We start from the raw sequence: 27904 nt of genomic DNA, 5'->3' as shown, positions 1-27904 counted from the left end.
TTGTGCTCTTCTTTGTAAAGCCTGTTTATACCTGGCACTAACATATGTCCTGTTCTCCTTAATGATTGTGCCCACACTTAAAAGTGTAGATTATTTAAAATACCTGATTGATCACAGAATGTTGGCACCATATACCAGCATAAGACTGGGAAAAATCCACTTGAACGCCCCTCCAACTTGTAATTACTAGTGATAAACTTGTCTATCATCCCCATGCTCACTTGCACCTCTCAATTGTCAACAAAAAGAAAGCAGATGGCAGCAGCTTCAGCAGTTGTTTATGATAAGAACAAAATACAAAATTGATTCTGTTTATCTTCCTTTTGATGTAAGTGAAAGCAGCTCTGGATATGGGCAAAAGAGCAAAACAATCACTTGCCTTCCTTTGACCTCCATGTTTGATGGTATTTCCAAGTTCAAAACGACTTCACAACTGGTAATTACCACCTTCCCACTTGGTTATAAACGAAGTATTGAGGACACCCAGATCTACATTTGTCATTTAGCAGACACCCTTATCCAGAGTGACTTAGTGTATTCATCTTAACATAGTTAGGTGGAACAACCACATATCACAGTAAGTACATTTTCCTCAAAATAGCTATCAAAGTCTGAGCTAGTAAGGGGTAAAGAAAAGAAAAGCAGAGTGTTAGGCATTATTTATTTAGTGAGGGATCAGATTGAGAAGGGGGTGCTGTGGGATTATTTCAGATGCTTTCAGATCATGGGCAGGGACTCTGCTGTCCTAGCTTCAGGGGGAAGCTGGTGACAGGACAGAAGAGCTTGGACAGGGCTGTTGTCCAGGGTCAAGCCAAGGTTCTTCGTACTCTGGGAGGGGGACACTGGAGTTGTCAACAATGATGGAGAGGTCTTTGAGCGGGCAGGCCTTGCCCAGGCAGAAGAGCAGCTCCGTCTTGTCGAGGCTGAGCTTGAGGTGGTGGGCCGACATCCAAGCTGAGATATCTGCCAGGCAAGCAGAAATGAGTGTCGCCACGTGGGTGTCAGAATGGGGGAAGGAGAGAAGTAGTTGAGTCTCATCCGCATAGCAATCATGAGAGAGACCTGGTGGGGATATGACTGAGCAGAGTCGCTTCGTGTATAAAGAGAAGGGCCTAGAACCGAGCCCTGGGGGACACCAGTTGTGAGTACAGTACGTGGTGCAGACACAGATCCTCTCCACAATGCCTGGCAGGAGCGGCCTGCCAGATTGGATGCAATCCAAGAGTGCAGAGGCTGAGACGCCCAGCCCTGAGAGGGTGGAGAGGAGGATGTGATGGTTCACAGTGTTGAAGGCAGCAGATTGATCTAGGAATATGAGAACAGAGGAGAGAGAGTCAGCTTTGGCAGTGTGGAGAGCCTCCGTGACACAGAGAAGAGCAGTGACCCGTCTTGAAGCCTGACTGGTTAGGGTCAAGAAGATGGTTCTGAGAGATAGCGAGAGAGTTGGTCAGAAACAGCACGCTCAAGTGTTTTGGAAAGAAAAGAAGGGATACCGGTTTGTAATTTCTGATGTCAGAGTCGTCGAGTGTTGGTTTCTTGAGGAGGGGAGCGACTCTGGCAACTTTGAAGTCAGAGGGAACGCAGCCAGTGCTCAGGGATGAGTTGAGGGATGTGAGATGGTCTCCAGAGATGGTCTGAGGAAGGGAGGAGAGGGTCGAGCGAGCAGGTTGTCGGGTGGCCGGACCTCACATTGTGTGCACTTGCTTTGGAGTTACAAAATTGGGGGGGGGTGTGACAGCTTTTTTAGCAGTACCCTCCTTGACTGTAGCCCACCTCTTGGCAACAGGTTTTATGAAAGTGCTTCAGCTCCTCTGATTGGTGTGCTTTTTGGAGGAGTAGCCAGTAGAATCATCTCCTGCTATGGTGTGGCCTCCCAGAATACAAGACATGACCCTTTCTTTCAAATTTTTTACAATTTTTTTTTTTATCCACAGACAATTTTAAAAGTTATTCTTTAATACATTTTTTGTCTGTGGTTATAACAAAGATGTCAAGCATTTGAACACAGACTCCACAAAACAAAGCATTCAGTATCTTTCACTCACTCGCAGCTCTTCCATTCTGAATAGATAGCAACCACAATCTCTCATAGACAAAAATGAAAATACATACATTTACACAGAGGAGTCTCCATAGATCCATTTAGAACAGATGAGAATCCACACTTCCTCTCACAAGCCAAACCCAAACCCTGCCCGAGGCAAGTATCTACAGGAACACAGAACCTGAGACAGGCTTTTGGCATGGCGTCAGGGCCCGAATTAAAAAAGTAACTCTGGGATCAGGTCCCCCCTATCCATATAATTGTAATCATTATGATCTAGAAGGCATGTAAAAAGCACTACTACTCAGACTCTTTGTAAATACTGGCCCAGTTCTAAATGGCTGACTCTACAGAGAGACTGGTTGTAATACTGCTCTATGTAGTGTACAGTCGACCTCAGGTTTCTCTGAACTGAACGTCAGCCCTCACGTGTTACTGAACTGTGGGCATAGTGACCATACAATCCCTTGATACTGTATAACACACACATACAGCTGAGAGGCAGTCATCCTCCGATGACTAAACAAAGGAAGAAAAACAACGGCCTTCTTTTGATTGGGCCATGCCAAGTCGCAGCATTTCTGGTACATTTGAGAATAAGTGTTTTACAGTTACAGCAAGACACGTGCAAACACACACAAAACCTAAACATCTGTTTGTTGTACAGACAGGTATAATTCCTAACTTCATATCAGCATTGAAAAGTACCTACAGAAACAAAAAAAATACACTGACAACACGAGGCCAGAAAGAAGTGTTCCATATTGTTTTTGTCTACAACGTGACGCCAAAAGATACATTTTAAAATGTCCTAGAGGACCTAGTATGCAGTATGGATGCTTTCGAGTTTACAAAAATAATGATGCGATATGACTAATGTGCAGAGTATCTATGACCAACAAAAATCTCAGTAAAAAACCCCCCATTAAATTAAATAATAATATATTTGGAATATCAAGGTTATCATCTAACTGTTAATACTGCAGTGTGTACAACGGATCTCTCTCATCCCAGCCACATAGGGGTTGGATGCACTTTGGAAAATACAAATTAAAAAAAACTTTTTTTGTGTTACACAAGGTGAAGAGCTTCCGGAGGATTCAAAGTCCGATCCACTCCTCATCTGGCTACTTCACACACACACTGTTGCAGTAATATATCAATGACATTCACAACTCTTCTGTTTACTGCCTCTGCTCCATCGCTCTCTCATAGACACATACTGTAGTGTACACTACATTCACACACACATAACCTCATGGGCAGTAGTGAGTGTGTAAGTCCCACCCTAGAATGCACTACCCTCTGCCCTGCAGTTGTTGCCAGTCTTTTGGATAGGCTACATATCTTAACCATCCACTGTGATGTCATCACTAGCCATGCAGATGGTGGTTAGCTTGGTAAGCATTGGTTGCCCATTCCCAAAGGGCTATCCCTGGACCTCTGATGCTCATAACCGAAGTGTAACAAAGTAGTAAAGGGCCTTATCCCACAGAAATAATCCCAGATGACTCTCCATCTCAGTCTATCAAGGGTTACCGTGGTCTGTTCTATTTGGCAATGTTTCAAAAGGGTCATCGCCCCCTATCCTGTTTGTTCTGCTGGTGGCCACGTTCAGACATTTGGCCAACCAGGATAACAAAGCTTCAGTCAGAAGAAAAATAACAAATCCAAACAAAACACAGTGTCCCTCTACTCCACTATTAAATATAAAAATGTGTGATTATACTGTAGTTCAAAACAAAAATAACTATGTTAATATTTGAGATGTACTTATGGTCACCAGCCATAGCAAGTTAATACATATGGTACTTTAAATAATACATCTAAATGAATACAATAAATCACCTCTGCAACAATGGAAAAAGAAGAATAAATAATTTGAATCTGCTAATTGTATCAATTCATATGGCAGTGACAAGTGGATCTAACTACCATGTACTGTATATCCACTGATGCATGTTGCATCAGTGTACCAATACTGTAATGCTGCCACTAAATATTTCCCAAACCATGCCACAAAAGGGTCCGTGCCAATTCATGCTTTATGCAATTTTCCTGTCACCGTCCCAGTTAAGGCCATGCGTTTTTAGTGAGCGCACTTCCTGAAGCAGTGACATTTGACTGACTATGAAACATCACTACAAGCATCAGTGACATTTTGACAATAACAGGTTAAAGGTTTGAGGTTTGACTGGGGTCACCCCTACTTTATGACAAGATGGCTCAGTCTGAGAGCTTCAGTTCAATGCGCACTTGGGAGTGGGCTGTAGTTACTGTGGCAGAGGAAGGGGTGCTCTCGTTCTCCATCGCCGAGCAACGGTGCATTTGGCATGAAGCTGGTTTCATCTCACTACAAGTTCACCTCCACAATATAAAAGTCAAGTCCCTTTTTCTGAACTGCAAAAAACTCAACCTTTCCTCTCCCCACTGATGAATGTTTATTGCACATACTTGCCATTTCTATTGCTGCACCTATTGGCATTGTTATTGATGGATTAGCTGTAGTGAAATATCACAACACCTAGTGCAGAACAAGAAAAAGAGACAACAATTCAAAAATAAACTAACCCAAAAAGTTGCGCAATAACCCTCACAAAACACCACACCAAATCAGGATGCCCATTCAGGCACAATACATTAGCGTGATCTTCCATGCACAAAACACCCACTTACAGTATGACAGTGATACAGTGGCTAATAACAGAGCCTAACTCAGCTTTAAAGAGCTTATTTTACCATGAACCTACCCTTATAGCATGTCATGCAGACAACAATGAACCAAGGATAAATATTAAGACAAAAAAACGAACAAGAAATTGAAGTACAAAAAGCCTAATTCCAAGTGCCTGGCTGTCTAACTGCGTTTGGCCGCTAAGTGGAGTTAAGTACTAAAAAGAGAGTAATCTCGGGGATTTAAACTAGTTTTAAACCCTTCATGGATTGATGTTTCTATGCTGCTTGAGGGAAAGGAAACCTCCTCAGCAACCTTCCCGTTTACATCCGCCAAAGCTACTTCCTGATTCTCCTGTCCCCTGTGTACGTCTTTTCTCCTTGATTCAGAACATCTTTGACCATCTCTTACTTCCTAGTAAAATGAGAGCATATAGCATACAACGCTATAGTACCTACCCTGGACTGAAAACACACATGTAATCCTCATTCTATTTCACAATGAGACACATTGAAAATACTCCTGACCCACACTGACTAGCCCTAATTAGAGAATAGGTCACACAACGTTGTGCACCTGTTAAAGGAACCTCACTCCCACATCCAGACAGGCCAAGCAAATTAACAGCATACACTTTCAATGCATAGTCTGCAGGGACAAAGATTAAAGAATTCTAAAAAAGATTATATATATATTGGCCTGTCTATAACATTTACCCAGAACTTCACCACAACGCTACTACTACACAATTTTCCTCTCTTGTTTCAAATCAAAGTCCCTGCCTCTGACATGGATCCACCACTAACATCCTCTTCTCCTTCTAAATCACTTGGCACAGACCATCCTGTCTCCCCACTTTCATTTCCTCTCCTCCCATCTCTTCTCATTTCTCTGTTTTTCCTTCTACACACTTCCACTGCATCCCTCTTTCCTTTTAGCATTTTCACACAGCTTGGCTGCTGGTAAGCGAAAGAAAGAAAGAAAAAGCAAAAAAAACAATGATAAAGTTGGTTGTAAACTATGATAGCTACTGTGAGACGTTAGTCTATTAAGCGACTAGTATGCCACTACTTTCCCAATAATTATTTAAAAAAATAAAATATAAGAGAACATTCATAGCTGAAATGTATAAATGATTCAGTACCATAGTAGCATCTTATGTAAACAATACATACATGTAAAAATGCTTTTTTTCTGTCACCTATACAGAGCATAGGGGTATTTTGAAAAACATCCTCCCTAAAACTCTCCCAAACAGTGAGATGAATGCCGAGATGACTCTCGGCATTCCCACCCTAGAATAATGTTTTTAATGTTTTTCACTGTACCGGCCGTGTGTAATGCTCCACTCCCCCTTCAACTGGGCCCAGGGTCTGCCAATCGGTTGTTGGCCGATGCTGACCCCCAGAGCTGCTATATCTCCCCCAGCCCAGCAGAGGGCACTCCTCGAGCACTGTTGTGGGTAGTTATACTGGGTGGGGAAAGGAGTCTGCACTGCATTTCTCATACACCACTGAAGCCCAGGTACTTATGAGTGTGCTGGGGGCGTAGACGTGTTTTGTTGTGATGGTAACATGCCAATGTGCTGCTGCGTTAGCCGTTTGTTAGCAGTTTTTGCGGATTGGCTCGCCGTGGCATGATTTGTAGCCCAGCAACCCACCCCCAGTTGACCTCTCCCATTGGCTGTGGGGTGTGTGTGTGTATGTGTGTGTGTGTGTGGGGTGAGTGTGTGGGACCAGATGTCCCCGGGTCTCCTTCAGGTCCTAATCTCAGATGGTGGATGTGCGGTCGACTCCATCTAGACACACAGAAGGGAGGGACATAGGACAAACCATCAGATAGGAATAAGAATAACAACTGGACAAATACAGATGGAATGTTTCAAAACAAATAACTGTTGCATCTGGCCTAGAAGAACAAACAAAGAGGACCCGGGTTATGTCCTAAATGGCACCCTATTCCATACATAGTGCACTACCTTTGACCGGAGCCCTATGGACTTAGGTGTCTTCGGACCTTAGAAACAAGCTATATAAATCCTATGTATTGATATTTTGGTATTTTATTGCAAAAGCAGCAAAAGAAGCAGCTACTCTTCCTGGGGTCCACACAAAACATGAAACATAATACAGAACATCAACAGACAAACAGCTCAAGGACAGAACTACATACATTTTTTAAAAGGCACACGTAGCCTACATATCAATGCATACACACAAACTATCTGGGTCAAATAGAGGAGAGGCGTTGTGCCGTGAGGTGTTGCTTTATCTGTTTTTTGAAACCAGGTTTGCTGTTTATTTGAACAAAATGAGATGGAAGGAAGTTCCATGCAATAAGGGCTCTATATAATACTGTACGCTTTCTTGAACATGTTCTGGATTTAGGGACTGAAAAGTACCCTGGTGGCATGTCTGGTGGGATAAGTGTGTGTGTCAGAGCTGTGTGTAAGTTGACTATGCAAACTATTTGGGATTTAATGTTTTTATAAAAAGAAGTGATGCAGTCAGTCTCTCCTCAACTCGTAGCCAAGAAAGACTGGCATGCATAGTATTTATATCAGTCCTCTGATTACAATGAAGAGCAGAACGTGCTGTTATGGGCCAGCTGCAGCTTAACTAGGTCTTTCCTTGCAGCACTGGACCACACGACTAAAACTAGAGCCTGCAGAACTTGCTTTTTGGAGTGTGGTGTCAAAAAAGCAGAGCATCTCTTTATTACGGCCAGACCTCTCCCCATCTTTACAACCATTGAATCTATATGTTTTGACCATGACAGTTTACAATCTAAGGTAACGCCAAGTAATTTAGTCTCCTCAACTTGTTCAACAGCCACACCATTCATTACCAGATTCAGCTGAGGTCTAGAACTTAAGGAATACATTTGTACCAAATACAATACTCTCAGTTTTAGAGATGTTCAAGACCAGTTTATTACTGGCCACCCATTCCAAAACAGACTGCAACTCTTTGTTAAGGGTTTCAGTGACTGCATTAGCTGTGGTTGCTGATGCGTATATGGTTGAATCATCAGCATACATGGACACACATGCTGTGTTTAATGCCAGTGGCAGGTCATTGGTAAAAATAGAAAAGAGTAGAGGGCCTAGAGCGCTGCCCTGCGGTACACCGCACTTTACAGGTTTGACATTAGAAAAGCTACCATTAAACAAAACCCTTTGAGTTATATTAGATAGACAGCTCTAAATCCACAATATGGCAGAGAGGTTGAAAAGCCATACGTTTTTTCAACAGGTTATGGTCAATAATATCAAAGGCTGCACTGAAATCTAACAGTACAGCTCCCACAATCTTCTTATTATCAATTTCTTTCAACCAATCATCAGTCATTTGTGTCAGTGCAGTACATGTTGAGTGCCCTTCTCTATAAGCATGCTGAAAGTCTGTTGTTAATTTGTTTACAGAGAAATAGAATTGTATTTGGTCAAACACATTTTTTCACAACAGTTTGCTAAGAGCTGGCAGCAAGCGGATAGGTCTGCTGTTAGAACCAGTAAAGGCCACTTTACTACTCTTGGGTAGCGGAATAACTTTGTCTTCCCTCCAGGCCTGAGGACAAAGACTTTCCTCTAGGCTCAGATTAAAGATATGACAGATAGGAGTGGCTATAGTGTCAGCTACAATCCTCAGTAGCTTTCCATCTAAGTTGTCAATGCCAGGTTTGTCATTATTGATCGATAATAATTTTTCCACCTCTCCCACTAACTTTATAAAATTCAAACTTGCAATGCTTTTCTTTCATTATTTGTATGTTTGTTGTTGGCATGTCCTGCCTAAGTTTGCCCGCTTTGCCAATGAAGTAATCATTAAAATAATTGGCAACATCAAATGATTTTGTGATGAATAAGCAATCTGATTTGATGAAAGATGGAGTTGAATGTCTTTCTGCCCATAATTCCATTTAAACTACTCAAGTTTTTATATCGTTGATCTTGGCTTCATAATACAGTTTCTTCTTGTTTTTGTTGAGTTTAGTCACATCATTTCTCAATTTGCAGTAAGTAAGCCAGTCAGATGTGCAGCCAGACATATTAGCCCCCCCCCCATCTCTTTCAGCAATACTATTGTTCAATTCCTCATCAATCCATGGAGCCTGAACAGTTAACAGTCAATTTCTTAACAGGTGCATGTTTAAAAATAATTGGAAGAAGCAATTTCATAAATTCATCAAGTGCAGCGTCTGGATGCTCCTCATTAATCACATCAGACCAACAAATATTTTTAACATCATCCACATAAGAGTCACTGCAAAATCTTTTGTATGATCCCTTATATACTATTTTAGGCCCAGCTATTACAACTTTGGCTTTCCTGGATATAGCCACTACGGATACAGCTTTAGAACAAAGTTCTACAGTATTAGTAAAAATGTGATCGATACATGTGGATGATCTTGTTCCTGTAGTGTTTGTAAACATCGTGGTAGGTTGATTAATAACCTGAACCAGATTACAGGCACTGGTTACAGTGAGAAGCTTTCTCTTGAGCGGACAGCTTGATGAAAACCAGTCAATATTCTGGTCCCCAAGAAAGCAGACCTCTCTGTTTACATCACATTCACTACCAAGCATTTCACACAAACTCAGCAAAAAAAGAAACGTCCTCGCACTGTCAACTGCGTTCATTTTCAGCAAACTTAACATGTGTAAATATTTGTATGAACATAAGATTCAACAACTGAGACATAAACTGAACAAGTTCCACAGACATGTGACTAACAGAAATGGAATAATGTGTCCCTGAACAAAGAGGGGGTCAAAATCAAAGTAACAGTCAGTATCTGGTGTGGCCACCAACTGCATTAAGTACTGCAGTGCATCTCTTCCTCATGGACTGCACCAGATTTTCCAGTTCTTGCTCTGAGATGTTACCCCACTCTTCCACCAAGGCACCTGCAAGTTCCCAGACATTTCTGGGGGGAATGGCCCTCACCCTCCGATCCAACAGGTCCCAGATGTGCTCAATGGGATTGAGATCCGGGCTCTTCCCTGGCCATGGCAGAACACTGACATTCCTGTCTTGCAGGAAATCACACACAGAACGAGCAGTATGGCTGGTGGCATTGTCATGCTGTAGGGTCATGTCAGGATGAGCCTGCAGGAAGGGTACCACATGAGGGAGGAGGATGTCTTCCCTGTAACACACAATGTTGAGATTGCCTGCAATGACAACAAGCTCAGTCCGATGATGCTGTGACACACCACCCCAGACCATGACGGACCTCCACCTCCAAATCGATCCCGCTCCAGAGTACAGGCCTCGGTGTAACGCTCATTTCTTCGACGATAAACGCAAATCCGACCATCACCCCTGGTGAGACAAAACCACGACTCGTCAGTGAAGAGCACTTTTTGCCAGTCCTGTCTGTTCCAGCGACGGTGGGTTTGTGCCCATAGACGACGCTGTTACCGGTGATGTCTGGTGAGGACCTGCCTTACAACAGGCCTACAAGCCCTCAGTCCAGCCTTTCTCAGCGGACAGTATGAGCACTGATGGAGGGATTCTGCGTTCCTGGTGTAACTTGGGCAGTTGATGTTGGCATCCTGTACCTGTCCCGCAGGTGTGATACTCAGATGTACCGATCCTGTGCAGGTGTTGTTACACGTGGTCTGCCACTGCGAGGAAGATCAGCTGTCCGTCCTGTCTCCCGGTCTTAGGCGTCTCAACAGTACGGACATTGCAATTTATTGCCCTGGCCACATCTGCAGTCCTCATGCCTCCTTGCAGCATGCCTAAGGCACGTTCACGCAGATGAGCAGCGACCCTGGGCACAGGGACCCTTTGGTGTTTTTCAGAGTCAGTAGAAAGGCCTCTTTAGTGTCCTAAGTTTTCATAACTGTGACCTTAATTGCCTACCGTCTGTAAGCTGTTAGTGTCTTAACGACCGTTCCACAGGTGGAAGTTCATTAATTCTTTATGGTTCATTGAACAAGCATGGGAAACAAAGTTTAACCTTTTACAATGAAGATCTGTGAAGTTATTTGGATTTTTACGAATTATCTTTGAAAGACAGGGTCCTGAAAAAGGGATGTTTCTTTTTGTTGCTGAGTTTATTATTTAGATACTGACTTATCACTTGGTGGCCTATTGCAACACCCCAAAAGAAAAGGTTTAGATGTGCCAAGTAAACCTGCAACCACAACAATTCAATAACACTTGACATAAGATCTTCTCTAAGCATTACAGGGATATGGCTCTGAATATATACAGCAACACCTCCCCCATAAGCATTTATGTCTCTTCTATAGATGTTATATCGTAATATTGCACTGCTTTATCAAATGAATAATCTACGTGAGTCTCAGAAAAGGCGAATATATGTTATCTGATGTTAGCAAGTTATTGATTTCACAAACCTTATTTCTAAGGCTACATATATTATTATGGGCTATTTTCAGCCCTTTCCTGGGTAACTTAGAGATAGACATAATACTGAAGAGCAATAAATAAATAAAAAAATCTACATTCAGCAGTCCATTAATCAAATGGTGTGTGCTGCGGGGTTGAAGCTACGAACTCATAGGCTTGGCTCACTCATCCCCTGCAGGCTTCTGGGAGGGAGGGTGGACAATGAGCCTGTCCTATGGACCAGGGTGCATTACATACAAGGGGTTTCATAGAACGATTTACTATTATTGGAGTTCCTGTGTGTGGTCGAGGGTCTCATGACATTCCAAATGGCACCCTATTCACTTTATAGTGCAATACCTTTGACCAGAGCTCTATCGGCACTGGTCAAAAGTAGTGGACTATAAATGGAATAGAGTTCCATAAGAATCTTATGTAGGCCCATGTTAAAAATGCACCAACCCCTAACCCTTACCCCCCTGGGGCACTTTCAGAGATCTGGAAAAAGGACTGAAGTAGGCAATATGCTAATAATGCCACCTTTCCCTGTCATAGGCTTGATGAAATGTTCACCATAATGGATATCCAATCTTTTCAGATCTATAGAACTGCCTAACAGGGTAACGTCTGAAAGCATGTCAATATTAGGGAAATGACTTGGCAGCTTTCTGACAAATTGGTTAAAAGAAAAGAGAGTTTGGTCATTTTTAGAGCTGACAGATTTCTATTGGACAGTATTTACTCGATTTGTAAATAAGGGCACGGTGGTATTCCATTCATTCTAATTTATATTCTGTGGATTCAGTTTGTTATTATATATATATATATATATAGAGAGAGACAGACAGAGAGAGAGAGAGACAGACAGAGAGAGAGAGAGACAGACAGACAGAGACAGAGACAGACAGAGACAGAGAGAGAGACAGAGAGAGAGACAGAGAGAGAGACAGAGAGAGAGACAGAGAGAGAGACAGAGAGAGAGACAGAGAGAGAGACAGAGAGAGAGACAGAGAGAAGGGACAGAGAGAGAGAAGGGACAGAGGGGTACAGTAAGAGAGGAAGGGTCCAGTCTGGGACTGGCACTCCTCAGCTAACCACCTCTGCTCTGGCCCTGTGTGTGTGGGTGTGTGTGCGTATGTATGTGTGTGTGTGTGTGTGTGTGTGTTTGTCCACCTACACAAAGCGGCGCTTGTCCACCCTAGCTCTGCGCCGAGCACTGAGGGCCACTGTCTCTGCCTCTGTGCTGGCGAGGCCGGGGAGAGAGGAAACAGCCCCTTTATTTAAAACTAAACTCCACTTCACATGGGAATGGTTACTGCGATTATCCATCTCCCTTCCTCTCCTGTCCACTCCACCCTCCTATCCTCGCACTACGTGTGGATTAATTGTGAAGTCACACCCTAGCTACAGCCAAACATGGGCTTAAATACTATTTGAAATATTTAAAATACTTTGAGCAATTGCCTTAGCCTTCCTGGAGGGCCTGTTCTATTTCAGGTTCAATCAAGCACAGCTAAAGCATTTGAAATTATTTCAAATAGTATATGAACCCAGGACTGGCTACAGGCAAGTCATCATCTTTGGGGTGTTGAGACTCTGGATGTATTCACTGTATTATGTTGCTGGCTTCATTAGTATTACGGTTGCATTCTGACAACACATATGAATGTTCCCGATGACTTGGCAACTGACTCACCCGTAACTTATTTTTCCCTTTAAAACCTCTACAGGATCAGTGGGTCTCCCGAGGGACGGTTGAGCTAACGTAGGCTAATGCGATTAGCATGAGGTTGTAAGTAACAAGAAAATTTCCCAGGACATAGACATATCTGATATTGGCAGAAACTTAAATTATTGTTAATCCAACTGCACTGTCCAATTTACAGTAGCTATTAACAGTGAAAGAACACCATGAAGTTGTTTGAGGAGAGTGTACAGTTATGAACGTGAACAGTTATTAATAAACCAATTAGGCACATTTGGGCAGTCTTGATACAAAATTTTGAACAGAAATGCAATGGTCAATTGGCTCAGTCTAAAACATTGCATACAATGATGCCATCTAGTGGCCAAAATCTAAATTGCACCTAGATTCCTAAGTCATATATATTGGCCTTTCTCTTGCATTTCAAAGATGGTTTGTTATTAAACACATGTTTTTTTCTTTGTATCATCTTTTACCAGATCTAATGTGTTATATTATCCTACATTAATTTAACATTTCCACAAACTTCAAAGTGTTGCCTTTCAAATGGTATCAAGATTATGCATATCCTTGCTTCAGGGCCTGAGCTACAGGCAGTTCGATTTGGGTATGTCATTTTAGGCAACAAATGAAGAGGTTTAACAGTTTCTGGGCAGAGGGAATTCCAAAAGTTGACACTCCTTTTGTTTGTTTGTTTGTGCGTGTATAGAGGGAATTCCAAAGTTGACACACCTTTTGTCTGTTTATTTGCATGTGTATACACTGATTATACAAAACATTAAGAACACGTGCTCTTTCTATGACATAGGCTGACCAGGTGAATCCAGGTAAAAAGGTATGATCCCTTATTGATGTCACTTGTTAAATCCACTTCAATCAGTGCAGATGAAGGGAAGCAGACAGGTCAAATAAGGATTTTTAAGCCTTGAGACAAATGAGACATGGATTGTGTGTGTGTGCCATTCAGAGGGTGAATGGGCAAGACAAAATATTTAAGTGCCTTTGAGCAAGTATGGTAGTAGGTGCCAATCCACCGCTGCTGGATTTTTCATGCTCAACAGTTTCCCGTGTGTATCAAGAATTGTCCACCACCCAAAGAACATCCAGCCAACTGTGGGAAGCATTGGCCTCAACATGAACCAGCATCCCTGTGGAATGCTTTTGACACCTTGTAGAGTCCATGCCCCGACGAATTAAGGCTGTTCTGAGGGCAAAGTGTGTGAGTGAGTGAGTGTGAGAGTACAAGTTTATTTCTCTGTGCGTGTGCGCACGTGTGATTAAACCAAGTGGTACATTAGATACAGTACTGTGTGCATGTGTGTATTGACTAAGAAGTCCAGTATTAACTGGTGTGTGTGAATTCGTATGTGTGTGTTCATGGATGGTTGTGGTGCTCCTACCTCCCAGGGCATGCTCTGTCATACTCAAACACAGAGACTCCAGCCGGTTGTTGATGTCTGGTTCCGTCACTGGCACTTGGAGATCTGGAGAACACCACCACAATGTTACAACAACATACACACAACCAACTACCCGGAGAACAACACTGCAAAATTACAACAATGTACACACAACTAACTACCAGGAGAACAACACTGCAAAATGACAACAATGTACACACAACTAACTACCAGGAGAACTCTGCAACATTACATCAATGTACACACAACCAACTACCTGGAGAACACCACCACAATGTTACAACGTACACAACCAACTACCCGGAGAACAACACTACAACAACATACAGACAACTAACTACCAGGACAGCACTGCAACATAACAACGTACCAACAACCAACTACCTGGAGACCAACACCACAATGTTACAACAACGTACACACAACTAACTACCAGGACAGCACTGCAACATAACGTACCAACAACCAACTACCTGGAGACCAACACCACAATGTTATAACAACGTGCCCACAACCAACTACCTGGAGACCAACACCACAATGTTACAACAACGTACACAACTAACTACCAGGACAGCACTGCGACATTACAACAACGTATCCACAACCAACTACCTGGAGACCGACACCACAATGTTACAACAACGTACACACAACTAACTACCAGGACAGCACTGCGACATTACAACAACGTATCCACAACCAACTACCTGGAGAACAACACCACAATGTTACAACAACATGCCCACAACCAACTACCTGGAGAACAACACCACAATGTTACAACAACGTAACCACAACCAACTACCTGGAGAACACCACCACAATGTTACAACAACGTACCCACAACCACTGTGAAAGTGCTAACAGCTAAACAAACAACTGAAAGAGTATGATAAATGTGTGTATACCCGTACATAAAAAGCCAGATAAAGACCCCAGAATGTTCCAACATCAACACAACGACTGTGAAAATGGCTCAAAGACTTTACAATCAAAAGAATGATGCATTTCTTCACAGTCCTCTACAAACCCCACAATACCACAGAGTCTACTATTCCCATTGAGCACGAAAAAGAGTTGAAATGAAGTTCATCAAAATGTCTCAATCCAAATACTTTAACCTTTCCTAACATCACCACACCGAAATGGCAGCAGACAAAGGAATGAATTATCATGGGCTCCAAATCCCAGTGCGTGCGGGGCGGGCGTCGTAACAATGACCTCCATTCAACCACACCGCGTGTGCCGTGCTTAATCTGATTACACTACACCGCCAATTAACCAACTGTCTCCACATTACACCCATTAAATACAATACCCAGTCACTTGGGTTACTCAAATTGGGGTGGTTTGTTGCGTGTGTGTGAGTGAGGTGTGTGTGTGTGTACTTCTCAAGTTCAAAGTCACCCGTTCCGCCACAAGGGGGACCCATAAACTCACCCACCCCCCAAAAAAACGTAGAAGCGATTGTCTGAGACAAGTTGCTAACTTGTTAGCCTAGCTGCCCCCTCAGCTCAGCTGTGAGCTCCTTAGCTAGCTATCACGAGGGGATATCTAGGCCGTCGGCTAGCCTTAAGCTGCTCCTGCCTGCCTTAAGCGGAGTCAACGCGGCCCGGGCGGCTGTGAAAATCCCTTGTGGGTAGAGAGAAGAGCTGAGTTATGCACTTGCCGTCACACTGGCTGGACAGACAGAACAGTCAGCCACTGGCTATTTTTAGGCCTCAAATCCTGGCCCCTCCACGCACGCACACTCACTCCCCTTACTTCATCCCATCATTCTCCCTGTATAGTCTCCGTTTTAATCAATCATTTAATCTGTCTAGCGTCAGTTTGAGAAATAGGGGAGAGAGAGAGACAGAGATTGAGAGAGGGCGAGTCCAGGCCTAGCTTTCCAGGCAGCTACATACTCTGGCCCGGCTCCAACTCCAGCCACCCTCGAGTGCATGTGCAGTGTGTATGACTCTGCAGAGCTGTAGAAGGGAGGGAGAGAACGAAGGAGGGAAAGAGAGAAAGGCAGGGAAAGGGTGCCAGGGCTGCCCAGCCACCCAGCACAAAGAGGCTCATTGTAACAGTCCACTGACTCTTCCCTCCTTCCCTTCCTCACATACGGCTGCATTCCCTCTATCTCCCTGAAAATGCCCTCCCTCCTCCTTCCTCTCCATTCTAAAAAAGGGGGAATACACTTTGGTTCCCTATGAAAGACAGGCCGGAGGAGGAAATCCCCGCTGTCACATTGATGTCCAGTTTATCCCGCGGCTACAGCGTGAAAATAGAATTAAGGATCCAGCCATTACAGAGCAGAACATTGGACTTGAATGGGATCTTTACCTAAGGCTGTTGTGCTGCATTGGTATGCAGATGAGAGCAGTGTGTGTGGTGCCCTGTGGCATTACAGCATCTGTCTCCAGGCTAACAAAGAGGAAGGTAGTACTGAGGATGCTAGGTTGCTGAGAGCTTATAAAAGATTGAGAGATGGCAATACAAAAAGGAGAGGGAGGGAAAGAAAAAAAGAAGAGGAAAACAGAAAGAGGCTAAGATAAAGAGAGGAACGGAAAGATAGAAAGGCCTACCTTGTACAGTAGAGTAATGTGTGACAAAGTGGGTGTGCGCACGTGTATGTATCTTGTAACTGAGTGTGTGCGATTTCTTACCAGACTGCTGAAACATGACCATGGTGTGTGGCGTGGTGTGGACAGGCAGGGAGCGGGTCCTCTGCACTGAGCTGTGGGTTCGGCTGGGCATGCTATTACTGCCCCCGGGGTTGGCAAACCATAAACCCTGTTGGACAAACTGATAGTCACACAGACAGCCACAACAGACTGATAGCCCTATGAGCACAAGATGCTTAAAAGACGTGCTTGGTTGAAAATGCTTATTTTTTTGTTGTTGAAAAGATATTGAAACCACGACTTTTCAAAGTTTTGTCCTCACTAGGAGGCCGTATATCTTTGGATCATTAGACCATCTAAACTGGCACAATTCTAATAACGGGTGCAACAAATCTAACCACTAACAGACAATGTTGGGAAATATGTTAATATCCCCATGACGCCAAAGTAATATAATGATATACAGTTCTGCACATTGTTGGCGATACTTGAAATACCCACCTCCCACCTTGGCCCCTTCAAATTGCAGTTTGAGATCCCTACATTAGACAAACTACTGAGAGCACCTCACTCAATAAGTGCAATTTAATTTATATACTGCTCAAAAAAATAAAGGGAACACTTAAACAACACAATGTAACTCCAAGTCAATCACACTTCTGTGAAATCAAACTGTCCACTTAGGAAGCAACACTGATTGACAATAAATTTCACATGCTGTTGGGCAAATGGAATAGACAACAGGTGGAAATTATAGGCAATTAGCAAGACACCCCCAATAAAGGAGTGGTTCTGCAGGTGGTAACCACAGACCACTTCTCAGTTCCTATGCTTCCTGGCTGATGTTTTGGTCACTTTTGAATGCTGGCGGTGCTTTCACTCTAGTGGTAGCATGAGACGGAGTCTACAACCCACACAAGTGGCTCAGGTAGTGCAGCTCATCCAGGATGGCACATCAATGCGAGCTGTGGCAAGAAGGTTTGCTGTGTCTGTCAGCGTAGTGTCCAGAGCATGGAGGCGCTACCAGGAGACAGGCCAGTACATCAGGAGACGTGGAGGAGGCCGTAGGAGGGCAACAACCCAGCAGCAGGACCGCTACCTCCTCCGCAAGGAGGAGCAGGAGGAGCACTGCCAGAGCCCAGCAAAAGTACCTCCAGGAGGCCACAAATGTGCATGTGTCTGCTTAAAACGGTCAGAAACAGACTCCATGAGGGTGGTATGAGGGCCCGACGTCCACAGGTGGGGGTTGTGCTTACAGCCCAACACCGTGCAGGACGTTTGGCATTTGCCAGAGAACACGAAGATTGGCAAATTCGCCACTGGCGCCCTGTGCTCTTCACAGATGAAAGCAGGTTCACACTGAGCACATGTGACAGACGTGACAGAGTCTGGAGACGCCGTGGAGAACGTTCTGCTGCCTGCAACATCCTCCAGCATGACCGGTTTGGCGGTGGGTCAGTCATGGTGTGGGGTGGCATTTCTTTGGGGGGCCGCACAGCCCTCCATGTGCTCGCCAGAGGTAGCCTGACTGCCATTAGGTACCGAGATGAGATCCTCAGACCCCTTGTGAGACCATATGCTGGTGCGGTTGGCCCTGGGTTCCTCCTAATGCAAGACAATGCTAGACCTCATGTGGCTGGAGTGTGTCAGCAGTTCCTGCAAGAGGAAGGCATTGATGCTATGGACTGGCCCGCCCATTCCCCAGACCTGAATCCAATTGAGCACATCTGGGACATCATGTCTCGCTCCATCCACCAACGCCACGTTGCACCACAGACTGTCCAGGAGTTGGCGGATGCTTTAGTCCAGGTCTGGGAGGATATCCCTCAGGAGACCATCCGCCACCACATCAGGAGCATGCCCAGGCGTTGTAGGGAGGTCATACAGGCACATGGAGGCCACACACACTACTGAGCGTCATTTTGACTTGTTTTAAGGACATTACATCAAAGTTGGATCAGCCTGTAGTGTGGTTTTCCACTTTAATTTTGAGTGTGACTCCAAATACAGACCTAAATGGGTTGATAAATTGGATTTCCATTGATTATTTTTGGGTGATTTTGTTGTCAGCACATTGAACTATGTAAAGAAAAAAGTATTTAATAAGATTATTTCATTCATTCAGATCTTGGATGTGTTATTTTAGTGTTCCCTTTATTTTTTGGAGCAGTGTATTTCAAAATGACATTTCACAATACTTCAGAATGACTTATAGGCCAATAGTCCGACCTTTTGGTTTACAATTTCAAAATCATGAGCAATGTACATTTTGGTTACACTCTGATCAAAATGGACTCGCATTAATTTCCTCAAAATTGTATTGATTAGGACTATCACATAACGAAATGCACACCCAGGGGTGGCTTTATAAAAGTTTGTAAAATCTAGGGGAGGGCACACCAGGTGTTTCCACTCTAGCCTATAACTACTGAGCCGTTATAAAGTCAACCTTTTCTTGTTCTCCCTCTCTCCTCCCCTCTATTTCTCTCCCCCCGTTTAACCTCAAACTACTGACACTTTCGCCGTGCGGATTCCTCTCTGTAACCTGCCTATTATACATTCAACCTTCTCTTTCTCTCTCCCGCTACTCCCCTCCAGCACTCGCCCCACTCTCTCTCAGTCTGTCTCGCTGTCCCCCTTTCCCGGCCCTCCCATACAGAGAGCCAGGGAAAAACAGGAAATGCCTGTGCACTGTTCTCACTGCCTCTGACTAGCTCACTTGCTCTCTCCCCTTCTCCTCCCCTCCGTCACCCCTCCCCCTACACCACCACCGCCCTAACAATGACTCACCCCGGTCTCTCTCTCTCTCTCCCCCTTCTACCTCCTTTCTTTTAATGCACACGTTCCATACCTTTCGATTTCGTCCCAAAAAATGGTCGGACGGAGAAAGTGTGCGGACTGTGGCGGAAGCGGTTTGGAATTTCCTCCCATTGTAAGGATGCATAAAGAAATGCAGAATGGGAGCGTAGCAGACGTGTGCCAGGTTATCCCTGCTGTGGAGTGGAGAACTGTTCCAATGAGCACTAGTGATGTAGGGTCTGTGGAATGCGTGATCCGCCTACAAGTTCCAGCCACTTCACCCAACGAGCCACTGACACTGCCTTTCTTCCCCTCCGCTGTTGCATTTTCCCCCTTATGGTTGTATTTGTTTCTATGACTGTCTTTACAACTATGTAATTCACAGGGAACGATAGTTCGGGACAGATGTGAAAGAGGGTATTGTTAGGAGTTTGATTATTTCTCTGCGTGATGGGATGATTCCAGAATCTAGACACTTGACAGTGGTTTTCTCCCTTTTTCCTTTCTCCCGCTGTATATTGGCATATACGCAGCACCCCTTCAGTGTGAGAATACAATAATGTTGTTGTTTCTCCATGTAGATCCCCTTTGTATCAGTACCCTTTGTATCACTACCCATTTTCCACTGCTGTAGTGAACCAAATAGGGATGTCCTCCCATTAAAAAGGTAGGCTTATTCAGCAATATAACATCACCTTAAAAATCCTTTCAGATCTAAATGAATGGCCAAAATCTGGATATGTGAGGTTAACTCAGACTTTAGACACTACACATTAATGTTAATCGGAGACTTGAGAAAATATTTGAGTTGAGGACGCCGATGTGGGCAGGGGCTAGATGCTAAGGGCTAAGATAAGGTTAGATTGGGGCGTCCTCATATGCCGTCCCTGCCTAAAAGGGAGACTCTGCAATATAACATCACAAAAGAAGAACTCTATATCAATTGCCTAGGCTAGGGGTAGTGGCTAAGTGCCTAGGAAAAGTTTACAGTCAGAAGTGTCCCTACCTGTCGTCCCTGCTTGAGACCGGTAGGGGTGCTGCTGGCGCTGCGTGGCGTGGGTCCCAGGAGGCCGGCGGTGCCCAGCAGGCCAAGCCTGGCGCCGGGCAGGCTCCGTGATGGCATCTGGAACTGGCGCAGGCTCCGGCGGGCCGACATGCTACTGCTGCCCCCCACGCAGCCCGCCGTGGGGAGAGAGTTGGACTGGCCGAAGCCCCGGCTACTGCTGCTGCTGCAAGGAGAGAGAAATAGCACTTGGATCATCATTTTTTTTTGAAAGAAATAAAAGGAGGTAAATCACTTTGTGACAATTGCTAGTTTAAAAGGGACTTTATAAAATAAATTTGATTGACTGAGGAGATGGGAAAGTTGGAGAAAGCGTGGTCGCAGGGAACCCCGATCTCCGGAGTGGAGTTGTATATGTGTCAAGAACAGGGGGAGTATTGCCACTCGAGAACAGGCTACGTAGCTAAATTTTTTGACCTTTTAAACATTTAGCCGAGGAAGTCGTTAAGTACAAATTGGTGGTGGCGATAACAATAAGTGTTGGTAATAAGAAGTGACGCTGAAAACAAACAAACATCCAGAATGGCTAGAGAGGAAAAAAAATAAGTCAGACGTGGGTGAGACAGAACAGATGGTGTCAAGAGCAGGAGGAGAGCTTAGTGCGTCTCTCTGTGTGTGTGTGTGTATATATCATTATACAGAAAAAGTATGTGAACCCTTTGGAATTACCTGGATTTCTGCATCAATTGGTAATAAAATTTGATCTGATCTTCATCTAAGTCACAACAATAGACACACACAGTCTGCTTAAACTAATAACAAACAATTAGACGTATTGAACACACCGTGTAAACGTTCACAGTGCAGGGTGGAAAAAGTATGTGAATCCTTGGATTTATAACTGCTTGTCCCTCCTTTGGCAGCAATAACCAAAAAAAAAGAAAAGAAAAGTGTGCGCACAATGGGTAGGAGGAATTTTGGACAATTCCTCTTTACCAAACTGTTTCAGTTCAGCAATATTCATGTGATGTCTGGTGTGAACCACTCAAGGTCATGCCACAGCATCTCAAATCGGGTTTAGGTCAGGACTCTGACTGGGCCACTCCAGAAGGCATATTTTCTTATTTTGAATCCATTCTTTTGTTGATTTACTTCTGTGTTTTGGGTCGTTGTCCTGTTGCTCACCCAACTTCTCTTGAGCTTCAATTGGAGGACAGAGAGCCTTACATTCTCCTGAAAAATGTCTTGATAAACTTGGGAATTCATTTTTCCGTCGATGATAGCAAGCTGTCCAGGCCCTGAGGCAGCAAAGCAGCCCCAAACCAGGATGCTCCCTCCACCATACTTTACAGTTGGGATGAGGTTTTGATGTTGGTGTGCTGTGCCTTTTTTCTCCACACATAGTGTTTTGTGTTCCTTCCAAACAACTCAACTGTAGTTTAATCTGTCCACATAATATTTTGCCAGTAGCGCTGTGGAACATCCTGGTGCTCTTTTGCAAACTTCATACATGCAGCAATGTTTCTTTTGTTGACAGCAGTGGCTTCTTCCGTGGTGTCCTCCCATGAACAGCATTCTTGTTTAGTGTTTTATGTATCGTAGACAGCGATGTTCGCATGTTCCAGAGATTTCTGGAAATCTTTAGCTGACACTCTAGGATTCTTCTTAACCTCATTGAACATTCTGCGCTGTGGTCTTTCAGGCATCTTTGTAGGACGGCCACTCCTAGGGAGAGTAGCAACAGTGCTGAACTTTCTCCATTTAAAAACCATTTGTCTTACCGTGGACTGATGAACATCAAGGCTTTTCGAGATAATTCTGTAACCCTTTCCAGCTTTATGCAAGTCAACAATTCTTCTGAGATCTCTTTTGTTCGAGGCATGATTCACATCAGGCAATGCTTCTTGTGAATAGAAAACTCAAATTATGTGAGTGTTTTTATAGGGCAGGGCAGCTCTAACCAACATCTCCATTCTCATCTCATTAATTGGACTCCAGGTTAGTTGACTCCTGACTCAATTAGCTTTTGGAGAAGTCATTAGACTAGGGGTTCAAATACTTTTTCCAACCTACACTATGAATGTTTAAATGATGTATTCAATATAGACAAGAAAAATTTGAAAACCAATTTATGCAGAAATCCAGGTAATTCCAAAGGGTTCACATACTTCTTTTGAATATACACTACCGTTCAAAAGTGAAGAGGCGACTCCGGGATGCTTTCTAGGCAGAGTTCCTCTGTCCAGTGTCTGTGTTCTTTTGCCCATCTTAATCTTTTCTTTTTATTGGCCAGTCTGAGACATGGCTTTTTCTTTGTAACTCTGTCTAGAAGGCCAGCATCCCGGAGTCGCCTCTTCACTGTTGACTTTGAGACTGGTGTTTTGCGGGTACTATTTAATGAAGCTGCCAGTCTCAAACTAGACACTCTAATGTACTTGTCCTCTTGCTCAGCTGTGCACCGGGGCCTCCCACTCCTCTTTCTATTCTGGTTAGAGCCAGTTTGCGCTGTTCTGTGAAGGGAGTAGTACACAGCGTTGTACCAGATCTTCAGTTTCTTGGCAATTAATCGCATAGAATAGCCTTCATTTCTCAGAACAAGAATAGACTGACGAGTTTCAGAAGAAATTTCTTTATTTCTGGCCATTTTGAGCCTGTAATTGAACCCATAAATGCTGATGCTCCAGATACTCAACTAGTCTAAAGAAGGTCAGTTTTATTGCTTCTTTAAAATCAGGACGACAGTTTTCATCTGTGCTAACATGATTGCAAAAGGGTTTTCTAATGATCATTTAGCCTTTTAAAATTATAAACTTGGATTATCTAACACAACGTGCCATTTGGAACACAGGAGTGATGGTTGCTGATAATGGGCCTCTGTACGCCAGTGTAGATATTCCATAAAAAATCTGCTGTTTCCAGCTACAATAGTCATTTACAACATTAACAATGGCTACACTGTATTTCTGATCAATTTGATGTTGTTTTAATGGACAAAATAAACGTGGTTTTCTTTCAAAAACAACGACCCCAAACTTTTGAACGGTAGTGTATATACATATCTCTGTCTATGTGTATCCATTTGTGTGCGTGTGTGTAGGGTCTAATCTACCTCCTCTGCGCCCGGTAGCCCGCCATGTCCAGGAGAATCTTCCTGGGGAACGAGCGGAACAGCTTCTGCACCTGCTGTTTCCATGACAACAGCCGCTTCTTCTGTGTCTCAGTGAACGCCTGAGGGAGGAGAGGGGAAAGGAGAGGTTGCAGGGCCAAAGAGTAGGAGAGGGACCATGACTTAGGGTTTTGCGGTTCAGCTTTGTTCGTTTATTTAAAAAATGTTATGGCCTCACTACACTAGAAATATACTGAACAAAAATATAAAAACGCAACATGTAGTGTTTGTCCCATGAGCTGAAATAAAATAGCCCAGAAATTTTCCACACACAAAGTTAATTTCTCTAAAATGTGTGCACAAATTTGTTTACATCCCTGTTAGTGAGCATTTCTCCTTAGCCAAGATAATCCATCCACCTGACAGGTGTGGCATATCAAGAAGCTGATTAAACAGCATGATCATTACACAGCACAAACGACTTATGGTGACAATAAAAGGCCACTCTAAAATGTGCAGTTTTGTCACACAACACAATGCCACAGATGTCTCAAGTTGAGGGAGCATACAATTGGCATGCTGACTGCAGGAATGTCCAACAGAGCTGTTGCCAGAGATTTGAATGTTAATTTCTCTACCATAAGTCGTTTTAGAGAATTTGACAGTACGTCCAACCGGCATCATAACCGCAGACCACATGTAATCACGCCAGCCCAGGACCTCCACATCCGGCTTCTTCACCTGCGATCGTATGAGACCAGTCACCCGCACAGCTGATGAAACCGAAGAGTATTTCTGTCTGTAAATAAAGCCCTTTTGTGAAGAAAAACTCATTCCGATTGTCTGGGCCTGGCTCCCCAGTGGGTGGGTCTATGCCCTCCCAGGCCCACCCATGGCTGTGCCCCTGCCCAGTCATGTGAAATCCATAGATTAGGGCCTAATGAATTTATTTCAATTGACTGATTTCCTTATATGAACTGTAACAGAGTAAAAGCGTTGAAATGGTTGCGTTTACATTTTTGTTCCGTATACCTTTGTATTTTTTACATTTTCCAATTTCCAGATTTCACACTTGAGCTGATACAGAATGTAATACATGTCTAAAATACTGTGAGGCTATGAACACACACACAAAGGCAGTTTCCCCTTGAAATGTAGATAACAATTGCTGCTCTAATGTGATACATTCACCCATTATATAAATATGGGTCTGAAGAACTGTATAAAGAAAAGTATTCTCTCCCTCTCTGTATGTGTGTACCTCGTGCAGAAGGCACTTGTCAATGAGCTGCATATAGGAGCTGATGTTCTCTTCATCTGGCCTGGACACCAGGAGCTGTGTGCAAACTAGAGAGAGAGAGAGAGAGAGAGAGAAAGAGAGAAAGAGAGAAAGAGAAAGAGAGAGAAAGAGAGAGAAAGAGAGAGAAAAGAGAAGAGAGAGAGAGAGAGAGAGAGAAAGAAGGGGGAAAGAGAGGACAAAAAGAGAGAGAGAGAGAGAGAGAGAGAGAGAGCAAGAAGGGGGAAAGAGAGGACAAAAAAGAGAGAGGAGAGAGAGAAGAGGGTAGAAAAAGAAAGCGGGTGAATTAGTTTCTCCAAAGCAGGGGGATTTAAGGACACAGGGTTTGAGCGAGGGGAAACGTGGCCACACTGATTTCCATATTCCACATTTCTTCCAAAATGTCCACTGTTTGCTCAGTACATAGCACTGAGGTGGTTAGGGAGAGGAAGGGAAGTCTAAGGGAAGTCAAGAAACCAACACACACACACACACACATAGTAGAATTAAGCAATAAGGCCCGACGGCTTACAATTTTTTATTTTAGTATGTTTTTCATTAATCCGTTTTTGATAGTCAAATGAAAATGTTGCATGTCAACATTCAGTTTTCAAGTTATATCGCTGTCTCCTAATGCCCAAAAACAAGTAAACACAAAAGCCTTATGAAGTTTTGTATCATCATCATGAAACCTTTCCAGAAGTCAACACAGGCTTCCTATTAGGCAAAATTATAATATTTGGGACCATATCAATGGTGGACTAATGAAAAATATGAAAATGGTTTTCGAGTTAAATAGTGACCACATCGTGACCCCAGGTGTTTGGTTTCTTTATGTGCAGTCTATCACACAAATGTGACGTGCGTGACAATGTTACGACAACTTAACTTCCCAATCCATGGGACTAGATCCTCTACCTTTGCCCATGACGCGGGTGAACTGGCCGGGGATGTCCCCCTCCGCGATGAGGGTAGTCCCCGTCTCCCCTTCCCCTCCTCCGGGGGCCAGGTGAGAGCCCGGGGCAGCGCTGCTCTTCCCCTCGAGGCTCAACAGGGGTTGCTGTGCGGTCGAGGAGGGCAACGACTTGTCGCTGGCCACCGCTTTGATGGGCGTCAGGATCATCTGGTGGAGCTCGGCAAGAGGTGCGCGCAGGTTACCCCCTTCCAACACGTCCTGTGAAAGGAGAGAGAAAATTAAAGGGAAAGAGAATGTGAGAATGTGATAGCGAAAGAAAAGGAAGGGGGAGGAAACAACGTGATAGAAGGAGAGAGAATTAAGGAATGGGGGAGAGAAAAAGGAATGGAAGCAAGAGAGGGAAGGTCACAAAGGGGTACAGTAAAGATGAAGTGAAAGAGAGGAGAGCAGGGGAGGAGGAGGTATAGCAGAGAGAAGGGAAAAAGGAAATTAGTCAGCATGATCTATAATGAAGGTGCTTCTTTAACATCAAAGAGACATATGGTACCAAACAGTTCGGGACCGTTACAGTAAGGCAAACAAATACTCATAGCCCTATTCAGAGGAGGATAATTCTAGAAGTCTCCGTCAGAGTCCTTTCTACAACAGCGGCGGGATATTTTGGACATGAAAGGGAGGAAGAGCTCGCCAACCTCATCAGCCATGTGATGACGAGGAAAAATAAAGCAATTGCAAAAATACACACGTTTCGCTTCTGTCCTTTCCTGTCCGGTCTGCTTGCATCCCAAATGACACCCTATATGGTGCACTACTTTCGACCAGAGCTCCACTAATTTTGACTCTGGTCAAAAGTAGTTCACTATAGGGAATAGGGTGCCATTTTGGATGCATCCTCTGTGTCCCCTGTCCAGTACTGCTGCTGGTAGTCAAATCCATATCTGAGCCCTTAACATGAGCGGCAAGCGAGTGCATAAAAACCTGAAACACCAAGCAACAGGTGTCTTGTTTCACCCAAACCCTACAAATGTGGCACAGAAGCAAATTTTAGAATGAAGAGCCCCTGGTGAAAAGGTCAGGCTTGAAATTAGAAGGCCCAATAAGAGAAGACACCACGCTGTGATCTTGACAGCCATTGTCCGAGACCCTTATAGAGACAGGGCCCAGACGTTATCTTCCTGGATAAGTGGACCCTCTTTCAGAATAGTCAAAAAAGTGTATTTTCTGTACCTGTGTCCTCTTCATCTGTACTGATCTAAGATAACTGACAGGTGAGCAAGCCATCAAATGATGAGCTACCGTGGCTGTGTCTAAAAACATTACTAGCAGTCGAATCTTTGCTTCCTCCAGCCTCGTTTCCTCAATTCCTTACCTCCCTCTCAAAGAGAAATGGAAGGTCTCTCACTTGGACCTCTTCCTCATGATTAGACAGCTAGTCAGGTTCAGACATACTGTATTGTTTTTACCTGTCAAGTCTTTTCCACTCAGCACAGACGGAGGAAAAAGAGGTAGAACAACTGCCCAAACTTCAGTTGACCTGATCCTTTAGACAGGAAGTGAAACGCTAACCCCAATTGTCTGCCTATTTCACTCAGGCCCAATCCCAAATTGACCCTGACTGTCACAGATCTGAGAGGATTTGACAGGTGTAAGCAATATGGTAATATTGCTCACTTAACCATACTACTTATACCTATCAAATGTTCTTAGATTTCAATAAGTGCATAGGGAGTAGGGTTCAGGGGTTGATTTGGCATTGGGCCTCACTTAGCAAGACATTGTAGAAGCTTCGTGACAACTTACTCAACCTAAGAAGTTGACAGCTTGCACCACTGACCTTCTCTAGGCAGCGCAGCATGTTCTGGCGCTCCTTTAGTTTCTGGATGCTGATGACTATCTTGTGGCGCGCCCCTTTGGTGACATTCTGCAGAAAATAAATATAATTTCACTCTTACGACATTCCTTCACCACAAACACACACCA

At 43.9% G+C, this 27904-nt stretch overlaps 1 protein-coding gene across 5 annotated transcripts in view; it reads right to left on the bottom strand.

Annotated features, from left to right (window-relative positions):
• Positions 1 to 4461: 4461 nt before the first annotated feature.
• Positions 4462 to 27904, bottom strand: part of LOC106602955 (protein Smaug homolog 1) — a 92396-nt gene continuing 68953 nt past the window's right edge. For 4 of the 5 annotated variants that reach the window (XM_014196013.2, XM_014196049.2, XM_014196021.2 and 1 more), the window contains 8 exons: positions 27759 to 27845; positions 25927 to 26182; positions 24994 to 25079; positions 23736 to 23854; positions 20630 to 20852; positions 16867 to 16993; positions 14192 to 14275; positions 4462 to 6516 (listed from right to left, as the gene is read on the bottom strand). In XM_014196013.2, the coding sequence (XP_014051488.1) occupies positions 6488 to 6516; positions 14192 to 14275; positions 16867 to 16993; positions 20630 to 20852; positions 23736 to 23854; positions 24994 to 25079; positions 25927 to 26182; positions 27759 to 27845 (1011 nt within the window). In that variant the 3' untranslated portion in view covers positions 4462 to 6487. The remainder of the gene's footprint in view (positions 6517 to 14191; positions 14276 to 16866; positions 16994 to 20629; positions 20853 to 23735; positions 23855 to 24993; positions 25080 to 25926; positions 26183 to 27758; positions 27846 to 27904) is intronic. The other variant, XM_014196030.2, reaches the window with a different exon arrangement.

Source organism: Salmo salar, chromosome ssa01 (genome assembly GCF_905237065.1).
Source record: "Salmo salar chromosome ssa01, Ssal_v3.1, whole genome shotgun sequence".
In the NCBI taxonomy this organism is placed as follows: Eukaryota; Metazoa; Chordata; class Actinopteri; order Salmoniformes; family Salmonidae; genus Salmo; species Salmo salar.
The sequence above is the reverse complement of the archived record's forward strand: the minus strand, read 5'-3'. Positions and strand labels throughout refer to the sequence as shown.